The 21,734-nt window shown below is 52.2% G+C and overlaps 1 protein-coding gene across 1 annotated transcript; it reads right to left on the reverse strand.

Moving 5' to 3' along the window:
- Nucleotides 1–1,992: 1,992 nt before the first annotated feature.
- On the reverse strand, nt 1,993–20,086 carry KY (kyphoscoliosis peptidase). The gene is made up of 12 exons (XM_057379619.1): nt 19,954–20,086; nt 18,920–18,982; nt 16,833–16,895; nt 15,244–15,318; nt 15,092–15,124; nt 14,529–14,579; nt 12,812–12,894; nt 12,352–12,460; nt 9,704–9,821; nt 5,306–5,494; nt 4,569–4,759; nt 1,993–3,693 (listed from the first exon to the last, which is right to left on the reverse strand). The coding sequence occupies exons 1-12, from the start codon at nt 20,084–20,086 to the stop codon at nt 2,786–2,788; spliced, it is 2,016 nt and encodes a 671-aa protein (XP_057235602.1). The 3' UTR covers nt 1,993–2,785.
- Between the last annotated feature and the right edge of the window lie 1,648 nt (nt 20,087–21,734).

Genomic DNA, 21,734 nt, shown 5'->3' on the forward strand with positions numbered 1-21,734 from the left:
TTTGAACTTATGCCTTCGATAGCACTGAAGAATTTCTTGCACATTTGCAGAGCAGAGTCAATGTTTGTTTTCTGTTTGAGACAAAAGTGTGGAACTTTGATAGTGATTCCTTTTGTACATCTGGAGAGTGGGAAGCTGTGCAGGCTCCATCTGTCTTCAGTGTGCTACACATGTTGTGCTGTGGGTGTGACAGTGCTTTGGGTCACTGTTTAAGTTGAGGGGATTTGGCAGATGTGTGGAATTGCAGCTGCTTGGGTTTTGCAGAGTTGGGTTGCAGGAACAGGGAATACACCCCAAGGCCGTGCTAAATAGGGGGCAATAGTATATCAACTGTCCTCTTTATTCTCTTGGGATAAGATTTAGTTCCCCCTGCCATTTTGAGAAAGAAGTAGAGCATGAGTGGCTAGAGAGAGATCTTGTGGAAGTGAGTCTTTGAGACTATTTGTAGYGGTGTCACCTGCGGAGAGGCTGTACCAAAGTGTCTGTGTATGGGGGAGTGAACATCAGATGTGTGGTTCCATGAAGGGTGTCTGTACTTCAGTATCCTTGACCCTGTTCTGTGGAAGAAGTTGTTTTCTTTAGTTCCTAAACTCTCTCGGATACCTCCTTACCCTGCCATTGTAACAAGTGACATATTTGACTGGATGAGCTTGACCTGTGAAGTGAAAGCCACTGCAGTGTGTCCTCCTTGTTCTGAAAAGTGGGATCAGAGAAAAAAGAACCCTTCTGCCAGGCACCAGAATAAACCAGGGCTATCTGTGCTGACAGACAATACTCRCTTTAGCTTTCAAGGTCCTTAGGCAATCAAAAAATCCCCGAGTCTGCCTTGCATCTGTGCTGCTCAGTCGGTGTTGATGCCCAGGGAGCGGGTGCCTGCTGGGCTCYGAGGCAGTTCCTGCGGGGAGGAGCTGCTGCCACCAGTTTTTGAGGGCAAAGACACTGAGCTGTTTAGGGGAGGATTTAAAACCTACTTTAATGCCTCGTATAGAGCCTCTTGTCTCCAAGTACAGAAAGACCCTGAAGCTTTGCTGTGCTCCCAGCTTGCCGTGGAGAAAGCCCTGTGAGCTCCCGTGCAGTGTTTGTGCCTGCAGCTCCTGTCTGCAGCAGCCTGCATCCTCACYGAGGGTGCTGATCCTGGAACCTGCCTGCAGGGACTCATCTGCTCAAATGGGGCTGCTGGTGATGCCTTAGCATTTTTAGCTTCTATATTTTCAAGTATCTGTATTCTTGTCCTTCTCTAGTGTGCAACACTAAAGCTCCTGTTCTCCCATCTTTAGACAAAACAATTCCTCTCTGGGCCTAAAATCACACTTTGCTGCCTCAGGRCCCCAAAATCTGYAAACAACAGTAAATTGTGGGGAGCAAGYTTAGGGTGGTTGACATAATCACCTGAAAGTGTYAGGAGAATTTGGKCCCAATATGYTCATAAGACAGAATTTATAAAAGGTGAAGATCTTGTGATTCAGGGTSCATTTTTGGGTGTAGCCTCAGGAGGAGRCTTTTGTCTGCCCTTAATGCACCAGTGGGCCTGGTTTAAATTTTTCTGCTTTTTTCTCTTAACCTTGTCTGGCCTCTGTTTCAGGTGAGCCTTGTTYTAGGCATCACTSGGGTGTAGGGAGTAGGAGTGAGCCTGCTGCAGGTGGGCATCCCTGTGAGTAATTCCTGCCACCCAGTCACTGAGGAGGGAACTAGCAATAACCCACCTCTTTTRTGTGAAAAATACAGCATCTTTGGAAAGAGAATTCATACTGTTTGGTCAATGAAACAGAGTGCAAAAACATAACAGGTTTATTTTCAATTCAAGCTCAAACATAATACCTCTTGGRTCATGCTAACACTCACAGACATCTGAAGCAATTACGAAAATGCTGCTCCATCTCAGGATGTGCATTGTGGTGGGATTCAGTAGAAGCCCCCCTTTGCCTTGTGCATGGAGGCATTTTCCAAAAGTACAGCACCAAATGGTTTATTACATGATAATAATGTCATTCAGCCTGCTGTCCCAYGAAACCCCGTCAGTTTATAGCTGCAGTGTTGCATAGACAGGTTGGAGTAAGGAGTGGTTTCTGAGAGCTTTATTCTCCATTTCACTGGAATTTTGGTTATGGAAACACCCATATGCTTCAGATATAATTACAGCAGAAAAAGTTCTAATATAAAAAGGTAAAAATGATTTTGTTTATTGCATTTAAGAGTCAGTGTAAAAAGTTATTTTCCAGTATCAYTGAAACCTGTAAGACAGTGAAGTGCACAAGGAAACTTCGTGTGTTGCATCTTCTTAATAACTCTTCTCTAATGTATTTTAAACTTGACTAAAGATATACAGAAACTTGGTTTAAATATCCTGAAGTTCCTCGTGTCCAATGTTGCCGCTCAAAACCAGGGTGCACTTTTTTCATCCTGCCCCATAACGAGGTGAATTCTCTTGGAGTAGCCCTTGTAAGACTTTTTTTCTGGTCCTTAGCTTGGAAATCAGCAATCCCTGCTGGCACAGAATGCCTTGCAGACAGTTGTTTTCATCTAACTATTTGTCTGGACAGTGTTACTGAAACRTAGGCAAGGGTTTTATCTCATGTCTTCCACTGCTGCTCCTTTTTTTAACAGGATTTTCTGCTTCCTTGACCACCTTTGAGCCTGTGGCTTTGCAAAAGCCTGCAAGTGTTGTTGTGCATTTGTTGAAAGAACAGATTTGTTGGAGGATGAGCCATCTCCTAAAGCTGTGCTGTTTTGGAGCATATTGGGGAGGTTGGTTCAAGCAGGTGAGCGTAAGGACGAGGAGTGGGTGTTACTGGCTCTCAACTTGGTATTTGAGGAYGTGCGTATAATAGCTGTGGTTGGCGTTCTGGCGCACCATCACAGCCACTTCTGTGCACCCCGAGGTGCTGCAGGTGCCCTCCCAGCAGTCCCTGTTCTGGGTGAGACGGTGGGTGCTCTCGGCCTCCACCAGCACCTGGGCGATGCCGTGCATTTTGAGCTTGAAGCGGACGTTGCGGTTGGCCGGCAGCAGCCCCGAGAGCGGCTCCAGGATCTCGTAGTCATGCTGCCAGTTGCTGTACGTCTGGGGGAAGGGCGGCCACTTCACCTCCGTGTTCAGGCACCTGAGCAGGTAGTTGAAGATGTAATCGTAACTGCCGGGGTCAGACTTCTTCTTGGAGTAGATTTTGAGGGCGAAGTTGCCCGCGTGCGGGAGGTGCACCTTGAGCTCGATCTGGTTGCCGCGGTGGATCTGCAGCACGTGCTGCCGGCYGATGTCCTCGGCCAGGCTGCTGTCGTCGGCGTGCAGCGAGGYGAGCACGCTGATGTCCCTGCCCAGCGTGAAGGTGAGCGAGCAGCGGCCGTCGTTGGTGTGCAGCACGGGCTCGCGGTGCGATGGCCGCAGGAAGCCGTGGCGCTCCGAGAACCAGCTGGGCCCCACGGGCTGGTGCAGGGCCTTGGGGAAGCGCACAGTCGTGTCCACGGACTCGCACTCCACCACGTACTCCACCACGCAGTTGTAAACGTCGTCCGAAGCCTCAGCCTTGGAGGGCTTGGCAAAGATCTCCAGCTTGTGGCTCCCCGTCTGCTGTGGGTAGATGTCCAGCTTCATTCCGTGCTTTTTCAAAGTCATTAAACCGTGTTTGTCTGTTCCCATCAGCTTAAACATAAATAATGTGCCGGCACGGCAGTCCACCGATACAGAGGCTTTCCCGTTTACTGAGAAACACAARAGAAAAGAGGCTGTGTGAGAGTGTCAGCACAGTTTTTGCATGTACCCCCTGTTCTGGGAAGGCTAATCTGGCCCAGTAAATGGCTGTTTCTGTAACAGTAAAACAAAGAACTGCAATTGGTAGCTGTCAGCTGTCTGCTTAGACCCAATGTCCCCAGAAAGAATGAGAGTGGCCTTTGTTTGGGAGATGTGCATTTATCCTCTTCTGATACACCCTGCCATGGAGCTGTGGTCTGATAGAACGTGAAAGCCTGTGTGAAATATWACTGAAAGTACCAGCAGGTACCATCAGGCCAGGTTGGATGGGGTTTGGAGCAACCTGGTCTAGTGGAAGGTACCCTTGCTCATAGTAGGGGCTTGGAGYGAGATGGGCTTCAATGTGCCTTCCAACCCCAGCCATTCTGGAACTCTGTAATTCTGTGATCAGCCCAYGTGCTCATGAAGGGCTGAATTAGAGGTGATCAGACCCAACTGCGAGCCCAGTAGCTGGTCCCAGGAGCTTTGAAATGCAGAAACTCTCCAGTCTGTAGATGTGAGATTCATCTACCTCCCTGTGACCCTGAACCCAAACAGCTTAAAGTCTTCATGAAGTCCTAAAATGTTGATGTCCCTAAGTTTTAACTCTGTTCTTAGCATTCATAAATTAACCATCCAGTTAAATTCCTGCAGCTCTTGGAAAATCCAAAAGAGGGGAGCTTAAAGGTGGGCCTTGTTCGGTGGTGGCACCTGAGGGGCTTTCTGCTGAAAAGCTGCTGGACTCACTGAGTTGCTCAGTATTGCCTGAAGAGGTGGCCAGCAGTGTGTGTTGGATATGGGGTGCCTGAGGGAAGGTGCCCATGACTCACCTTCCCCAGGGTGTTACCTGTTTGGATGATGGGGGTCTCGGGGTGAGCAGCCAGCAGCCCCAGCGTGTAGAAGCTGCTGTTGTACAGCATGTTGTTCTCAAACTCCTTCAGCGTCAGCGTGGGCTGCAGGAGCTGCCAGTTRCTGTTATCTGGGAAGTGACTGTTAATGAACAGGGCCGGGTGAGTCAGAAAGTAAAACTCATTGTACCTGGGAGAAGAAGGGARGAATTAAGGAAAATGAGTAATTACAAATAGCGAATTCTGCCCCCGCGCACCAGTGGTGGTTTCAGCAGRAGGATGTTGGAGCAGTTTGAGCTGCTGATAAACTGAGATCCATAGGTTTGCAATTCCCCAGGCAGAGAAGAAACCTGAGCTTTGGTCTTCTGTTTCCAGGGCAAATGCTGAGCTTTGGGATAAACCCTGGTATTTGCACTATTTCCTTGCACCCATGGGCTCCTGGAAAAAGAGGGAGGCACTGGGSTTGGTTGAAATGGATGTGCCACGGAGCATTGCTGCCGCTGAGGATGGGATAAGCAAACCCAGCTGGCTTTGGGCAGGTTGTGACTTTGTGCTCAGGGCTGCTGCCTCTCTACAGGCCATGCTCCATCCCTCGTGCAGGCAGCCTGGCTACCTTGCTCCTGGCTTTGGGTTTTCCTGTGGCACCTGAGATGTGTCTGTTCGGTTTACCAGTGCCAGCAGCTTTCTTTGTGCCTTTGTGGAGGGTTTATGTACTAAGACAGAGGGGGGTCTTTACCTGTAGGTGAACTTGGTGAAGCTCTTATCCACAGARCCGCTCCCCCAGGTGCTGTCCAGTAAGTGCCACCTTCCCTCAAGGTACACAGCGTTCCAGGCATGGTCAGAGTCCCCTGTGAAGGTCTGCCCTGTCTCGTACCCATATCCCTTGGAATATCCTGAGAGCTTCTTGCACTGAATCCCTGCAAGACTGAAAGGAAATGATAAGCTGCAGCAGGGAAGGAGAAAAGGTGATGATGCCTGAGGTGTTGGGTGGAACGGTTTGTTTTTGTACCCTTTGCAGAGACACTCAGAGCATCCTGCTGGAGGAAGGGTCTCTTCTCTCCCAGTTTTTGCATATTTGCTATATTTTTCCCTGATGCACCATCAATTCAGCACTGTTAGAGGATGACAAAGATAAAGTGTGCTTAATTGCTCTCTGTCTTGTTACTCAGCAGAATCCCTTTGCTGCTGTCCACAATTAGCCCATGTAATTATAAATTAAAAGTGCAGGCTGTTCTCTCCCCGTGACAGTGGGCCTRGTGTTTGACACCAGCTCTGGTATCTCAGACCTCATGGGATTGTGGATGCTGATTTAGTTTCCTGAAAGAATGAGCTTTYGCTTGCCCAGGGTAGAAATGATTAAATAGTTTCTTTCTAAAAACGTAATGAATACCTGCGTGGATGTGTAAATAAGATTTAAATAAGCACTGTGTTAATAAGCTCTCTGCTGATGGATTCTAACATTGGCATCTTATTTCACCATTAATCTAAAATTGCTTCACTTGGAGTGTTGTCTTTTGTGTAGGACAGCACTGACATTTTTCTTCTTCATTGAGAAGTGTGTTAAATGGAACAACTACCTTAAGTAATAAAGTGTGCAGGCTTCCAGAGTGAGATTGTCTGCATAATGTGGGTTTAGCTCAGGAGAAAAGTGATATTTATGGGGTAGATAATTAGCATGGTTGTTAAGAAGTTGAGGCGTGATAACAGATACTGGCTGGCAATTGGCAGTGCAGTGGAGGTTGGAGGGAGGGCTGCTTTTTCCAGGGAGAGGATGCTGGTTTCCAGGGAAGGTGGGCACTTCAGCAAAGGAGAGGCTGCAGCAGTGACAGTGGGCACTGCCTCTTCCACGAGTATCCAGAACAAGCAGGCCAGACTGGAAGGAATTCCATGGAGAAACCTGGTGCTGTAGGTGGTCTGGAAAGCCCTTGCCAGCCCACAGGCCCTTGTGAGTCAAATTCTAATGTGGAGCTGGGCAGTAACTCTGGAACAACTCCACTGACAAGACTGGTGAGAGCTTGGATTTACATGATGTAACTGAGACTGGGAGCTGGCCTGGGAGCTTTGGGRAAGATTTGATCCTAGGAGTTTCAAGGAGCTAAGTACCGAATTCCCACTAATTTCATGGGGATCGGCATCTAATCCTTCTGGGCTTCTCTAGACATTCTTGTTAGCTGGGATATTTAGAGGGAACATTGAGGAACAAGTTCTGCTCTCACTGTGCTCTCAGTTACAGCAAACRTTGGCAAAGCAGCAAGAAGAGTTTGTGCTTGGATGTGTTCAAAGTTCCCAAGATAAAAACTGGAGTATTTAAACTGATCTCTCTAGTAATGGACAGAAAAGAATCCAAGCTAAAACATCCTGTAAAGGAGCAATTYGGTGTAGGTGAAAAGGGTGCTCATTTCTCTGGTCTTGTGTCACTGACTTGATAAATTAAGCAGGCAGAGGGAAGACTGGGAAGATCTCCAGAACTGGTTRAAGTGGCAGTGTGAGGTTGAAGATGACCTAGATACCAAATGGACTGGAAGAACTGAATTAAGAAACAGTTGGGAACATTTGCTTGGTGAAGCAAGGAGATTAAACACAAAGTTGCTTTTCTGCCTCAAAAGCAGTAGGAAATAGTCTGGCTCTTACTACAGGTGTCACTGGAATTCAATGGCATCTTCTTCCYTTTGATTTTAGGTTGACTTTGATCATTTGATCTAAAAAAGGAGCAAATCTGGCTTCTCCAGAAGGACACAGAATGGTTTTTGCTTGTGCTGGGTAGGTGTATGCCTCTGTGCCTGAAAAGAAGGAAAGCAACTGCCTGCAGGAAACAGGAAGGGATGTGAAATCTGGAATATTTACAGATGGGATGTGAACAAGAAGCAGCTCAGTGGTCAGATCCCCTTTAGGCAGTGAGGCCAGCTTTGCTCCCAAAGCTGCTGAAACCTCTCTGGGACAATAATTGTTGTGCCTTCATCACTAACCCTGGTGAGTGAGTGTCTCCCTAATTCCGGGCTGCAAGGTTTGCCCCAAACGGAATCCATGAGTTTGCACTGCTTCACTGAGCTTTGCTAACTCCCCGAGTGTGCTGTCAGCTGAGGAGCCAGTTCTCCATAAATGCTGCTGAAATGTTGCTCAGGAGCCTGTGTTGGCATTCACTGCTACCACACCTGATTTGGGAAAGTGATGCCTCATGGCCAGCTTCCCACTCTCCCTGCCCACCTTGCCTCTGTGACAGCAATCCCAGCTAATGGGARGGAGTCTGGCTGCCAAAGCTGTGCTCAGAGGTGACAGTGTTGTGTCTGCAACAGGAACTGTTGCCTCTGGCACTGGGACAAGTAGGGCTCAATCAATGTCAGGCCTTGCCTTCAGCAGGACCTTTGGGGGGACTCCTGGTTAYTGGCAAATTGGGTTGTTTGTTCAAGCTCCCTCACAGGAGTTAGGAGGAAAAGGCACGTTGAAACACCTTTCTTCCTGCCAAACTTGGCTCTGAAAAGCCCTTCTCTAAGACAAGTGCTCTTTCCCTCCTGCCCTTCTGCTCAGCCTAAGAGCAGAACAGAGCACAGGACAAGGGATGAGGAGAACCCTGTGCAGGAAAGGGGTGTTGTCTTTAAATACAGTTTTTCAGGAAAGGAGCTAAATGTTTTGCTAATATTTGACAATATAATAGTCTGGATGACTGGGAGGTTTCCTGAATCACATAGTGACTAATCAGCCTGGAACTGAGGAATTGCGAGTAAATCAACAGAGCCTTTAAATAGTCAGAGATATCCTTGGAAAGATTAATGCTTTTAATGAACTAAGCATATGCTTTTTAATGAACAGATGCAAATTCCCCCCTTCCAACTGCTAATAACTGTTCCATAGGATGCAGCTATAAATTCATACTTTGCCATCCTATTTCTTTACTCTTTAGAAAACAGGATCCAATGTCATAGAATGGTCTGGGTTGGAATGGACCATATTTTGGGATACGTTGTTGGCTGGAAGCATTCACCACTTCAGCATCTGACACAGTATGCTGGGTTTTTTTTTTTTTTAATCTCTCCTTTTCCCTGTAGATTTTGTCTATTCCATGGTGAAAAACTTCTCAAATACTTTTGGATGGTGTGGAAAGCCAGTTGTTACTTAGATATGCTGTTAATAACTGATCTTTGATTTTTCCAAGGGAATGGAAGCTGGAAGCTTCTCCCTAGGARTGCTGCCTTGCACGCTCATGCTCTTAGGATTGATTTTGGAAATCCCTTCCAGTCTCCTGTCCCTGAGTTGTCAGGTCCAGCTTTGTCCTCTTGGGCAACCTTTCTGCCTAAGGCTGGTCCCCAAACTCTGCAGGCACCTTCATTGCTTTCCCTGCTGTGGAGTTTGGGGGTTGCCTTGTGCAGCAGCCATCTCCTTTCCCTACTGGGTTGGACAAATGTGAGGGAGAAGGGATTGGGGCTGCATCCCTGTGCTCCCTGCCAAGGATGGGCTGCCTCTTCTTTCTTAGAAATGGCTTTGTGGTTGTAAAGGCCTGCACTGTGGAGGCAGTTTAAGTGACTAATCCCCAGTGAAGTCCACAAGGTTTTGTTGGCAGAAAATAGGATTTTAGTCATTAAATGCTGACGTTTCCCTACAAAATGGGAATTGCRGTATTGGCCTCAACATTGCTGCACCTTGGGATTTGGCACAGAAAACAGCATGGGAAAAGCAGGGCTGTGTCCCTGGGGTGCTCCTGGAGGGGACAGGGCATCTCCAGAGGGTTTGGGGAAAGTTCCTCCTGGGACTCTGCCTGCCTCTTGCACRKGAGCGTGYTGAAGACAGYGCTCCTTGTTCAAGTCTTGTGATGYTTTTAACCTTCACATCCAGAGACTCCAAGGAAAATCCTGCTTCTTCTAATCAAATTAGCTCCGTGTTTTCATCTGCCATTATGTTAATCCAATGCGAAGCTCAGCAGATGGCACCAAGTAAATTATGCTGGGGAGGGGGGTGGAGGGAGTGGAGGAGGGAACAAAATTGACCTTTCTAGGACTTGCTGTTTTTCCACAGCACGGTTTGAAAGCTAAAGTTCCACAKCCTGCCTAAAGTCACATCAGTCAATGCAAAGGCAGACAGGATAGGCACAGAGATGACAAGGAATGTTAACTCTCCCTGTCACTGAATGCTTCTGGTTTACCTGCACATGTGTTCGAAGAGCTCGGCGTAGCCCTCGCARACGCTCTTGCCCATCCGAAGCACATCTCGGGGCTTGCACAAGCGTTGGCTTTTGTTGTGGTAGCCCACAATGTCGTATTCTGGGGGAAGGAGCACAGACAAAGGTTCATCCCAAAGCCTGAGGCAATGGTGTTGATGGGCAGCGCTCGGATCACTTTTCATCTCCATGAGTGCTGGGGAGGGTGGCTTGGCACTGCTGGGACCCAGCTCTGTCCCTCATCACCCTTTGCTCTAACCCTGGGCTGGGCTTCAGCACTCAAATCCAAACAGGAGGAAAACTATGATTTTTTGGACAAAATGGATGTTCTCAGGAATTGCTTTCAACTGGAGAATCTACAGTCTCAAGAGCTCCCAGAAAAAACCACAACATGCATGCAAGGTGTCAGACTGGTGTTACCTCAAAGGAAACTACTGAGCTCTTTGCACTCCTTACATGCAACTTGTACAAAAAATCCCTGGAAGGCAGCTTGTTGGGAAACACCAGAGGTGGTTTGTTGTGAGTGATTCACGGAGCTGTGGAATGGTTTGGGTTGGAAGGGGCATTAAAGCTCATCTCATTCCAATCTCCTTCCCTTAGTYCAGGCTGCTCCAAGCCCTGTCCAGCCTGGCCATACATCAATACCTGGTAGCTGAGGAAATCCTGATCTGTTGGAATGAGCACACAACAGCAGCACAGCAGGGCTCCTTCAGACAGAGCTTGAGGAGCTGGTCTGGGAAGGTTAATTCAATACCCCCAACCTTGGCCATGTCCACAACCTCTTTCTTAAAATACAAATGTATTGTTCTGACAGGGCTCTCAGGAATGCTGCATCAGCTGGCTCCCCTCCCCTCAGTGCTGGCCCAGAGGAGGGAGGGCTGGCACAGGCWGTGTGTGTGCTTTGATGAGATGCTGCCACTGCTCTTTTATCTGAGGGGCTCAGCTGAAGCCTCCTCRGTGCTGGCTCTGGGTGCTGGGAAAGGTTGGCTGCCCCCCACTACTGTTCAATGGCCACCAGCAAGGCCATGGGGCACCTGGAGGGGTGCTGGCTCCRTGGGGCTTTCTATTTGTGCCAGAAATGACAGCTAAAATAATTCCCTTTAGTGCTAATGCTGCACRGGGATAGCACCCYAKCACAGGCAGGAATTTAACTGGGTGSCAAGAGATGTCCAKGGAGCAGTGTTSTCACTTCCAGTCCATCCAAGGAAGGAGTTCATATCATCAGTGCAATTCCAGGATCAATACATTGCATTTTTGCCAGCAGATTTAAATTCCCAATCTCTATGTTTCTTTCCCGTGTGTGTAAATAGGGGTCAGTCTCACATGAAGGAATGAGAACCAGGGTCAAGGTGATGTAAAAGCTCTTGTGAGAGGATCCCAGCACAGCTGTCAGGGCCAGAGACCTCAGGAGACATTCTCCTGAATGTGTGAGGAGTATGGACTGGCTCCAAGCAGGTCTGGCCCAGGCAGTGTGGGCAGGAAGGRTGAACAGCAGAGTGAGCAGTGCTTGTGAGTCAAAGCCTGTGCAGAGCTGAGCACTGTCCGTGTTTCAGGGCAGGATCAGGGCAGTTGGGACTGACCCAGCTGAACTAACCCTGCAGCTCTGCTCTCGGTGGCTGTGAGATGAGGCCCAAGCTGCTCTTCCCCTGTCCATCCCTCATCCTGCCCTGCACTAGTGCCTGGCAGGAGGGGCAGGAGCTGRGGGAGAGCACAGCTCTGCTTCTCTGCCCCAAACCTTGATGGGAAAGGAACAGTTSTGCTTGTGCTACACCAAATGCCATCATGGTGCATGTGCAGTTCCCCCACCAGCGAGCCAGGGTGGCAAGAAGCCCCCTGTGATGTGCCAGGCTGGAAAGGCTCCAAGTGCTGCCTCCTCCTCCTCCCATCTCCTGGTTCTTGTGTAACTCCAGCCTGGGGATTGGGTAGGGAGGGGCTGTGGCTCTCAGGAGGGTGGGAAGGGAGCAGGTACAGGCAGGAACTGCACTCACACAGGTGCCAGTGGGACATGGAGCTGGGCAAGGCAGCTGGATGGCTCCTGGTGGCACCTGTGTGACACTGGGACCCTCCAGAGCAAAGGCACCAGGACCAGACTGTGCTGGCGGGGCTGTACTGGGCTGTGGGGACTTGGCACAGGGACAGAGATAAAATTTGGAATGGTTTGAGTGGGAAGGGATCTCCCATTAAAGATCATCCCATTCCTAYCCCCCTGCCAGGACAGGGACACCTTCCAAGAGACCAGGTTGCTTCTGAAATCTGTATCATCACCTGCTCCCTGTCCATGTCCTCAAAGCTGGGCTCTGGGGGTATTGGGTGGCTCTGAAGGTGACAGGCAGGCCCCAGGTGTTGGGCAGCCTGGCTTTGTGTTCTGGCTCTTGGATGGCAGGGACTCACCTGGTCACACCTCAGATGGAGCCCCAGATTCACCCTGGACACTCMAACCTTGTGGGACCCAGCAGTGTGAGGAGAGGGATGAGGAGAACAGAGCCTCTGGATGCATTTTGGGATAAAAACTTCCAGAAAGCCTTCATTCCGTRTCCCCCATGGAACTGACCCAGAGACGCTGAGTGAATTGCCATGGCAGTGGGATGGGGTGACAGTGACACCTTTATCTCCAAATGGAGATCTCAGCCTACCTATGTGATGGCAAATCCACATCCAGATGGCTCGGACCTTCTCCAGGTCTGTCCGGGCTTGTTTCAGCAGGGCTTTCACCAGCTCTTCCACGCTGTTCTTCACGTTCACCTGTGTGTGGGGAGGAAGCTTTGCAAGGCCGTGGTGAAGAAATCCCCATGGAGGATCTCCCGTGCCCCCCACTCCCTTGTTCTTCTGCAGCCAGTGAGACCCCCCTGCCAGAGGATGCTCTACCTCCAGCTTCCTTAAAAACAGAGCTGCAGTGCTGTAGGTCCATGGATTTTTGGTTATAGCTCCCAGARTRGGATCTCTTTGCTAATGYTTAAAGATTTTTCACTTGTTGGAGATTCTGAGGCTGGTACCTCAGAGCTCAGCCTGAGCTGGTGKTGGTGCTGGGAGCCAGGGTCATGGAATGTCCCTGCAGGGGAGCTGGGAGGAGGCAGAGGCAAAAGCAAGACTTACTTCTAATGCATAGGCATCCAGCTTCTTAAATTGCTGCAGATCTACTGGCATGGATTTCAAAGAGGATTTGTCCCACGGATATGCTGGGAAGAAAGGAGTTGTCATTGTTTTGGGAAGGGAGGGKGTGTTTGTCCCAGCTGCACGGGGGAACAAGGGGATAGAGCTCCTGCSTGCCCCGTGGGGACATCCATCAGCGGGTGCTTAGGGAGCAGGGACACCAGGGCGCCCGCGGGAGGTCCCTGCCAGCTGCAGGGAAAGCAGGAGCCATCCTGTCTGCTCTGCTAGAATTTGGGCAGTGCTGGAGTGGGAGCTGCCCCTGCGACTTTGGCACTGCATAACAGCATGGAAAATCCTGGGCTATTGTGTGGAGGGGTAGGAGACAGAGCGCAGAAGTACCAGGGAAAATCTCTACTGTGCAAGCCTTAGAAAACACGTGACTTCTTTATAAAAACCCCAGCACTAAAGAGCTGGGTTTCTCCAGGACTTTTGCGTGGTGAAACGCCACAAGTCTGCAGGAATTCAGGCACATGAGGAATGCAACACTGGGGCAGTCGGACTGAACCCGCTGTGCCCTCTCTGTCTGCATCTTTGCAGGCTCTGAGGTCCTGGTTCTACTCACTGTGAACAAAGGATTAACAACTTGCCCTAATAAACCAGATAACTGATTTTTTTAACAGTCTTGGAATGAGCTGACACTGCTGTCTCCCATCARTGAGCAATGGGGAAAGGAATGGACATCTCCCCTGGACTGAGCCCTGCCTGCTCTGCTGGCTGGAGAGAGGAGACCTGAAACAGCCATCTCCTGTCCCATGCACTGTTCAGGACTGAGAGATCCCTCCAGCTGTCTCTGTAGGATTGTTCTTTCTCTAAGCAAAAAGGATTTAAAAGAGACTTTGCAGTGAAAATGGTGTTGTGTGACTCCTGAGTGCTGGGAGAGRTGGATGCATGGTACCATGGAGCTGCTGTTTGCTCTGGGCTGTGCAGGGGCACAGCTGGTCCCTTCCCCCTTCACTGCTGACCCTCTTGCTCAGCAGGGGCTGGGAGCAGGGTGCAGGAGAGGCTCCCAGAGCATCCTGTCCCAGCTGAGGAGCCAGCAGTGCCTCTGGAATCTGCATCCATCCTCTGCTCCTGCTCTGCTCCCCCAAATGGGCTCTGGCCCTAGCTCTGGGGGTGCCAGAAGGTCTGTTCCTGGGTGGCAAAGGTGTGTTGTTAACGAGAGCCCTGTTCTTGAAAGCCGGGGAGGAGGTGTGGAGCATCCCCCATTTCCTGCCCCAGTGCCGGTGGGATGCAGGCACACCCCTGCGCCGGGCAGGCTCCTGTCTGCCAGGAACAGCACCCATTTCTTATCAGGCTGGCTTGTTTATCTRTGTTTTCCCTGAAAAGAGGTGTTACATTGACCTGAAGAGGGAGAAAGCAGATTTGCACATTTAAAGGCTCCCACTCTCTGCAGCTCTGAAAATTACTTTTTGCCTTTTTGAAAAGGGGATGTTGTTTTTTAGAATGTGGTTATGGGGTTTTGTCTTTGCCAGGTTTTCTCTGCGGAGGCTCCGTGCAGGAGCAGGATCTGCAGGGGCTTGGGAGGCTCTGAGCACTCAGTGCCTCTTTGCCTTGCCTGGGTGTGAAGCCTGGGAAGGGCTTGGGCAGGTGAGACATTCCCAAAGCCATCCCGAGGGACAGGCGGTGGCAGCGGACACTGCCCGTGCTCTGGGATAGTTACCGTGGAGATCCTTCGCTCCCGGGGGCCGCGGGGCCTCAGTCCTCTGGAAACCTGAAAGCGGAGAAGGGAGCGGGAGGGGGAGGTTGTTGGGCACAGACAAAACATAAATAGGAATGAATTATTGTGGGCAGCAGGAGCGGGTGGGAAAAGCTGGAACTGAGGCTCCTCTTTGCCCATTCCCACCCATTTGTTCAGGGATGGAGCGCGCCCCTCATGCCCCGCTGGCATCCCTCAGAGCCCGCATTCCCCGGCAGTCAGGCATCTCCTGTTCCAGCCCCAGGGTGCGACATCAAACCCCAGCCCAGCCCGGCCACACCGCCCCAGGCGGGGAGGAAGGGAGCGCTGAGCTCCRGAGCTGTTGGATGAYGGCCCCGGCTGGAGCTCTGCGGCASCTGGGGATTGCTGAGGGACACCAGAGTGTCACCACACGCCTCATCCCCGGGCCCAGGAGCAGAAGGGTTTTGCTCTTCAAGCCCCAGACATGGGTCCAGCAGCAGGTGCCCTTCAGCACCTCCCGGGGGAGGGACAGCTCGGAGAGATGCGGGGACAGAGCACAGCCTCACCTTTGTTGTCGTGTCCTCGCAGCCTCTGGGAACCTGCAACAAGCCCGGCACGGTCAGTGTGGTCAGCCCAGCCCTGCCCGGGCTCCCCGGCTCCAGCACAGGGAGGGGAGGATGGACCGAGCCCCTGCCGGGGGTGAAAGCCAGGGCTGTACCTTTGCCCAGGGAGAGTCTCTTGAAGAGCTGCGGCGGTGTATCCTCGCGGTGAATCTCCACCGTCACTTGGGTTTCTGCAGAAACAATGATAAACCCTCTTAAAAGGGAAAACTGACCGGAATATGGAGGAGAGGGCGGGAGTGCCTGCCGAGGTAGCTCTTAGCTTTAGACAAAGCAGCAGCTCCGGTGATAGCCCAGGTTTATCACCATATTAAAGAGCTCTTGATGGAGCGATAGCAAGCAGAGAATCAATGTCTTCTATTGATTTTTGTTGGAATTAAACAGAGAAAGGCTTGAAGTGATGAAAATGGTTGGACTGGTGATACTAAAATGTCTGGCAAAGGCCAYTGCAGTGCCCTGGCAGGGCCAGCTGTGATCCAGGGATTCTCTGATGCTCCAGAAAAACCTCCCYTGGAAACCTGGGCTCCATCTGTGAAGTGTCACAGAAGGAAATAAAGGAAAAGAGTGAGGAAGTCTCTTATAAAAACTACTCCAACTTTTTGACTGAGACTGCATTTTTTTGGCAGGTATTYCAGAAGGGTTTGCAACTCCCAAGGTTCCCTGGAGGGCTCCCATTCTGGGTCAGGCAGAGGTTACTCGGGAGACTGAAGGTCAGGATGTTAATGCACCTCGGGGCTGCCATCCAGTGAAACCTCACACAAGTTTATCAAGAGCCTCATGACATTTGGGGTTTTCCTTGAAAGTCAGCTCTTGGAACTGTCTAATTAGGTGGGAATCTGCATTTTAATCAAAGAATAAGATTTTCTGCAGCATTTACCTTTAGAAAGGGAAGTTTCTCTGTGATTATGCAGAGAGAYTCAATGTTCTTTAAGCCCCAGAACCAAAAAGCAAGAAAAACTGTAAAAWCTGTAAAAACCTAAATCTTAGAACTTATCTCCAGTTCTAGGATGGTTGCAGAGATCAGGGTGTCATAATAGAGCTGGCTGGTGTATTTTGTCAGTTAATTCAAAGATAAAATGAAGTTGTTTCTCAAAAGGAAGTCTTTATGCAAATRGTTTGATTTCCTTAAGTTTTTTGTATTTTCAAGGGTCCTTATTTATTGCTTAAGATTATTTTCACTTTGCTTTTTTTGTGGAGTTTCTCCCCAACTTTCAATTTATAATTTTTTTCCCATAAATTAAAATTCTTTGTTTTCAAGGCTCACTGGTGATGAATTCCTTCTGCTGATGAGTTTAAAAGGCATTTAACAAATGAAAAACACAATGCCACTTTTTTCCAAGTGCTGTACCACTGCTTTAAAAACTGGCTGTATGAAATGGTTGCTGGTGCTTTTATGACTTTTTAATTTAACTATTCCTGATCAAGATATCCTCCATAAAGAATCATAGAATGGRTTGGATTGGAARGGACCTTAAAGATCCTCTTGTTCCCACCCCTGCCACTGGACCAGGTTGCTCTGATAACGCTGGCTGTTCTCCTTGTGCTCTGTGGCCAGACAAGGCTTTGAGGGGCAGCTGTCCCAGGATGGGTTTTTCTCTCTTTTGGGGTGTTCTGAGGTTTTTTTATTGGAGARAATCTTGTCGGGAGCTCAGTGAAGCCCCGCTATGTCTCTCAGGTCACAACTTACCTTTGTCAAGGTGCGAAGTGATGGGTGGTGTCTTCTGTCGGGGCTCTGCGGGGCTGCACTGGCCTGGGGGCACAAAGGGAAACGCTCAGAACCTCGGGGCACGAAGGGAAATGTCTCAGAACCTCGGGGCACGAAGGGAAATGTCTCAGCACCTCGGGGCACGAAGGGAAATGTCTCAGCGCCCCGGAGAGGGCGGCACAGCCGGCAAGGATGGCTGCAACCAGCCCTTGGTTGGCAGGGAGGTGAGGAACGCTCAGGAAGCTCGGTCCTGTTTCTCCACATTCAAAGCTCGATCGCTCCTGCTCCGGGTGCCTCACCCCTCTCCGGCGGATGCTCCAGCCCAGGACGGGGGTGCTCGGAGCAGGGAGTGTTTGGGGAAGTGGGTGGGAGGGAAGGGCGGTGCTGGGGGCTTGGAGGGGAAATGGGACCCCTGGTGTGGTTGTCAGCAACTCATCCTCATCCTCAGCTCTGGGCTCCTGAGTGTCCTGGTCCCGGGGTCCCTGGGGCAGACGGAGGTGTGGGCAGCACCCGGCAGCACAAAGCTGTGCCCGGGGAGGGAGCAAATGCCGGGGGACCCCGAGCCCTCGGCCTCGGGCTCCGGGGGGTGTTGGCTGGTGGATCTCTCACTCTTTTTCCAAGAGTCCTGGGATCCCCACCCCGCCTGCCCGGAGGCCAGGCAGGAACCCGGGTCCCACAGCTTGTCAGAGCCCATTTGTGCCGTGTGGCCGTGACAGGATCAGCCGGGGGCAATGGGGTCTTGTGGGGTGGGGCCACAGCCTGTTTGCCTCAGTGGGGCTGGGGGTTATAGAAGTTTGAAACTATTTTGGCAGCACCAGGGGTGTCAGAGGCCTCATCAGGACACAGACAGAGCTGGTGAAAGGGGAATTCATTAACCCCTGTGGTGCCAGAGGAGCCAAAGCTCCTCTGGTATCTGAATTCCCCCTCCCAGGGGTTTAAACTGTGCCTAAGGTGGAGCTGCAAGCAGAGCATCCCATGTGCATGCTAAATACCCCTGCCATCAATTCAGCTGGGAAATGATCAATAGCAACCTCTCAGTCACTGGCAGAGGAGGCTGACTCTGCAGCTCTRGCTGCAGAATCTCTTGAGCATGACAGAGGAGAGAGTGCAGGATATTTATCTGCTTCCTGGAGTGGAGGCTTTTGTTATCTGCTCTGTTAAAAAAGCTCTCAAGTAGTGCCTTGCCATGAAATATTGTTTGCTCACGGACTGTGGGCAGCCTCCAGCCACCAGGGAGTGCCTTGGATCAGGGCTCCTGCCGAGCATCCTGCTGGGAGCGGCTGTGGCTCTTGCACGCTGCTATTGCTTGAGCCATGGAGGAAAGGTTCCTCCTCAGTGTCACTGAAATCGGCTGTCTGGTACCATGAGCATTACCTGCATCTTGCTCTGCTTTTGCCCCTGCCTTTCCCTGCTGACGCCACAGTACGCTTAGACTGCCAGGAAAGCAAGTGGGATGGTCTGAGCCCCTTCCCTGGGAGCTGCTCACAGTTCTGGGGTCGCTTCCTCAGCTGTTCCTTCCCCGCTGTTTCAGGGCAGAAGCCTGGGAATTAGCATGGGAACACTGAGGACTAGCAGCCACATCATTCCTGGTCAGCAATCCCACCTGCCTTGTGCTCASTCTCTGAGGGGTGGAGATGCAGAAAGACTGGGGGAGAGATGGCTGAAAAGATTCTTCGCAGCCCCCAGACCCTGCTTGAAGCCGTGTGAGTGCTGGGGAAATCTCTGCCAGCTCTGTCTGCAACCTGAGCAATTTGGGGCACTGAATTTCCCCTCCATCAGCTGGCTGTGAAATGTAAGAGCTCCGTGCGTTTGTAATCTGACCGAGCTCCGTGGCAGGAGAATCCCTGTGGATTCTCCTGGGTGTGCGGGGCTCGGCTATGCCACCCCTGTGCATCCCGCCCGCGGGGCACGGGGAGCACGGGGGAAAGGGGTGATTCCCGGGACCCTTGGTGTGCCTCCACTGGAGCCCCTGAAAGCTCTGGAAAGGGAGGGGTTTATGCTGCAGAGGCACAGCCGGGGGCTTTGGGTGCGTCCTGGGGTYGGTCTCACAGCGGGAGGGGCTGACATACCGTTCAGCTCCGTGCCCTGAGGCCGCTGGGATCTGCTGTTCCCGTTGCCATCACCCTCCGAACCTGTGAAACACAAACGGGACATTGGMAGGGTCCTCCCGCCCTGAAGTGCTGCCACTGCCCGGAGGCCGAGTGCCCCAAACCCTCCCATGCAGCCGGTTATCCCCGCTAAAGCCCGGTGTCATCGGGACCCACCTTCTGTCTCATCTGCAGCCTTGGCTGCAGCTCTTGCTGCAAAAATATGAAATCCCCGGGGGCAGAAAGTGCAGTAGTCCAGGTCCAAGCCGCTTTGRTAGGATTTGCTCGTATTTGAGCAGATGCTGGATGCCGTGCTCGATGGAGCATGGACACAGCTTGCTGATAGCTCTGCCTACAGTTGTTAGTCTGGGACTGGTTGCCTGAAAATTCGAATTCTGCCCCAAGTTTTAAAGCAGGAATACTCGTTCTCCTGCCTTTACATCTGCAGCGAGGGTCCCCTTGCAGCTGCAGAACACAGCCGCAGGTTTTTGGAAGACCCGCTGCAGGACAGGGAGCCGGGCCAGGGACACTGTCCCAAACTGTAGCTATAAATGGCTCAGGACAGTGATCCTCGGAGACAAAGCCCGGGCACGCTGCGAGCAAAACAGCTCTGCCCCTGTACTCCAGTGCGGCGGTGCTGATGTGGGGCGAGACTGCTGAGCCCTCTCCCTGCTACCCCTGCACAGCCCGGAGAGCCCCTGGGGGCACCTCGGGCCAGCGCCGGACACAGCAAGGTGCAAACACAGCCCTCGGAGCAGTGTCCGTGCGTGTCCCTCCTCCTGCGCCCGGGGCTGCACGCTCTGGAGCCGGGCAGGGCGCAGCTCGGAGCGGGGCTCAGCAGGGCTCTGCTGCTCCAGCCGAGATACGCTGGGCTTCTACAGAAAAGTTGGCATCGTGGAGTTTTGCAGCATGTGTGCAAAGAGGAGGAAGGCGAGGGGAAACCCAAGCCTWGCTCCAAAGCTGCTGCTGCTCCGCTTTGCCCTGCCCTCCCTCGCCCGCTGCGGGCGCGATGTTACCTGCGCCTCGGCCGCCTTCCGCCTGCGCCTCTCGCTGCCCCTTGTCCTTGCTCGCTGCCTCCTCGGGGCGCACGATAAGCAGCAGACTGATGGTGACCGCATTGGGATCTGCCTTAAAGTCCATGGTACCCATCAGCACGGCCGGGGCGCGGGTGTCGCCGCCGAGCCGCCGCTGCTCCGAGAGCCGCGAGTGCTGSCCAGCCCTGCAGAGGCGAGCGCGCCCCCGCCCCGCGCAGCCCCGGCCCTGCCAGCTGCACCATCGGGGCTCTGCCAAAGCCGACCCTAATGAAGAGGTTACAAGTCACCTTTGAAAGGAAATCGCAGGAGGGATCCGTTTCCTAAAGCAGAGGAAGGAGCTGCGTTTCGGGCGGGGGGGGGTCTGGTTTCAGAGCGTGCCCCCGGCTCCCTCCCCTCTCTGTGCCCTTTTCGGYTTTAAGCACTTGTCTACACTCAAATCCCCCAGCACCACTGTTCGCTGGGGGGGATTCGCTTCCCGGCACTGGCACAAATCCTTAAAAGGCTTTCTCTTTGGATCCTGTCCCCCGGCAGAACTCAAAGGATGCTTTGGAGCATAAATAAAAACAATAACTGCTGCGGGAGGAGGGCAGCGGTGGGGAGGAGGGGCTGGAAAGGGGACACGAGCCTCTGCGGCGGGTAGGATCGGTCTCTGCAGGACTGCCTGGCGTGGAAAGGGACAGCAGAGAAGTAAAATCGCAGGCTGCGGTCCCCGCCGTTCCTAAGGGTCCAAAATCCCACCTCTCTCTGCCCCATCAGCCCGCGACCCCAGCTCTCTGCGGTGCTTGGAGACAGCTGATGAGAAAGGAAAGCCTTACAAATCCCCGGCTTTCTAGTAACTGTCCCAGCCCACAAAACGGGGGACAYGAAGGGTTACAGTGCGGGTTACAGGGCTCAGCTGGTCCCTGCAGCTCACAGAAGGGGCTGTCAGGGACACGCGTTCTAATTTTACCGCTGGCCCCTGTCCCGGCCGTGCTGCCAGCCCCCGCCCCGGCCGGGGGTCCCGGGGGAGCGGCAGCACCTGTGGGCTGAAGGGCTCTCCGGCAGCCTTGGGAAGGGCTGTGGGAGGCGCCCGCTGGCACACAGGGGCTTCGGGAGCTTGCCATGGGCAGGGTGCCTTTTTGTGGGTGTTGCTGTTGCTTTTCAGGCAGGAGTGTGGGAGCAGCGGGCTCTTCTGCCTGCAGGTGGGGAAGGTTGTCCTGGTTCCACGGGCACGAGCTGGTACTACTGCCTGGTGTCAGGTTACTGTGTTTGGAGACACGGGTTTTCCCGTGGACCTCTATATAAATCCTGTCCCCTCCCAATCTCCTGCCCCTTTTCTGTTGCTGAGCCCCTTCCAGGGCACGGACAGTTGATAYGCCCCCGTGCTCGCCTGCAAATCCAGCCCTAAGCAGCTCCTCAGCATATCCCAAAATAGCGTGTGTGGCCRCAGGGAACCTGCATCCCTCCAGCTCTGCTGCTGCACCACAGCACTGTCCTGAGCCCCCCGTGCCCCGCTGGACAGTGCCACAGCACCCCTGCAGTGCCAGGGGGAGTGCCAGGGATGGGATGTGCCTGCAGCCCCAGTGATGCGGCCAGTCCCGTGCCAGGATGGGCGATAATGTTGTTGGGGTCCAGGTTTTGCTCTTTAGTTCATGCATTAGAGGAATTTTTGTTTCRGGGGTGCCTGGTTCAGCTSTGGCCGWGAGGAGCTGKCTGGAGGTGGTTAAACCTGRTGAGGAGGAGGAGGAGGTGGAGGAGGAGGAGGAGGAAGGAGGGCCAGATGC

This window comes from Malurus melanocephalus, unplaced genomic scaffold (genome assembly GCF_030028575.1).
Source record: "Malurus melanocephalus ecotype Western Australia unplaced genomic scaffold, MMel_1.1 scaffold_412, whole genome shotgun sequence".
In the NCBI taxonomy this organism is placed as follows: domain Eukaryota; kingdom Metazoa; phylum Chordata; class Aves; order Passeriformes; family Maluridae; genus Malurus; species Malurus melanocephalus.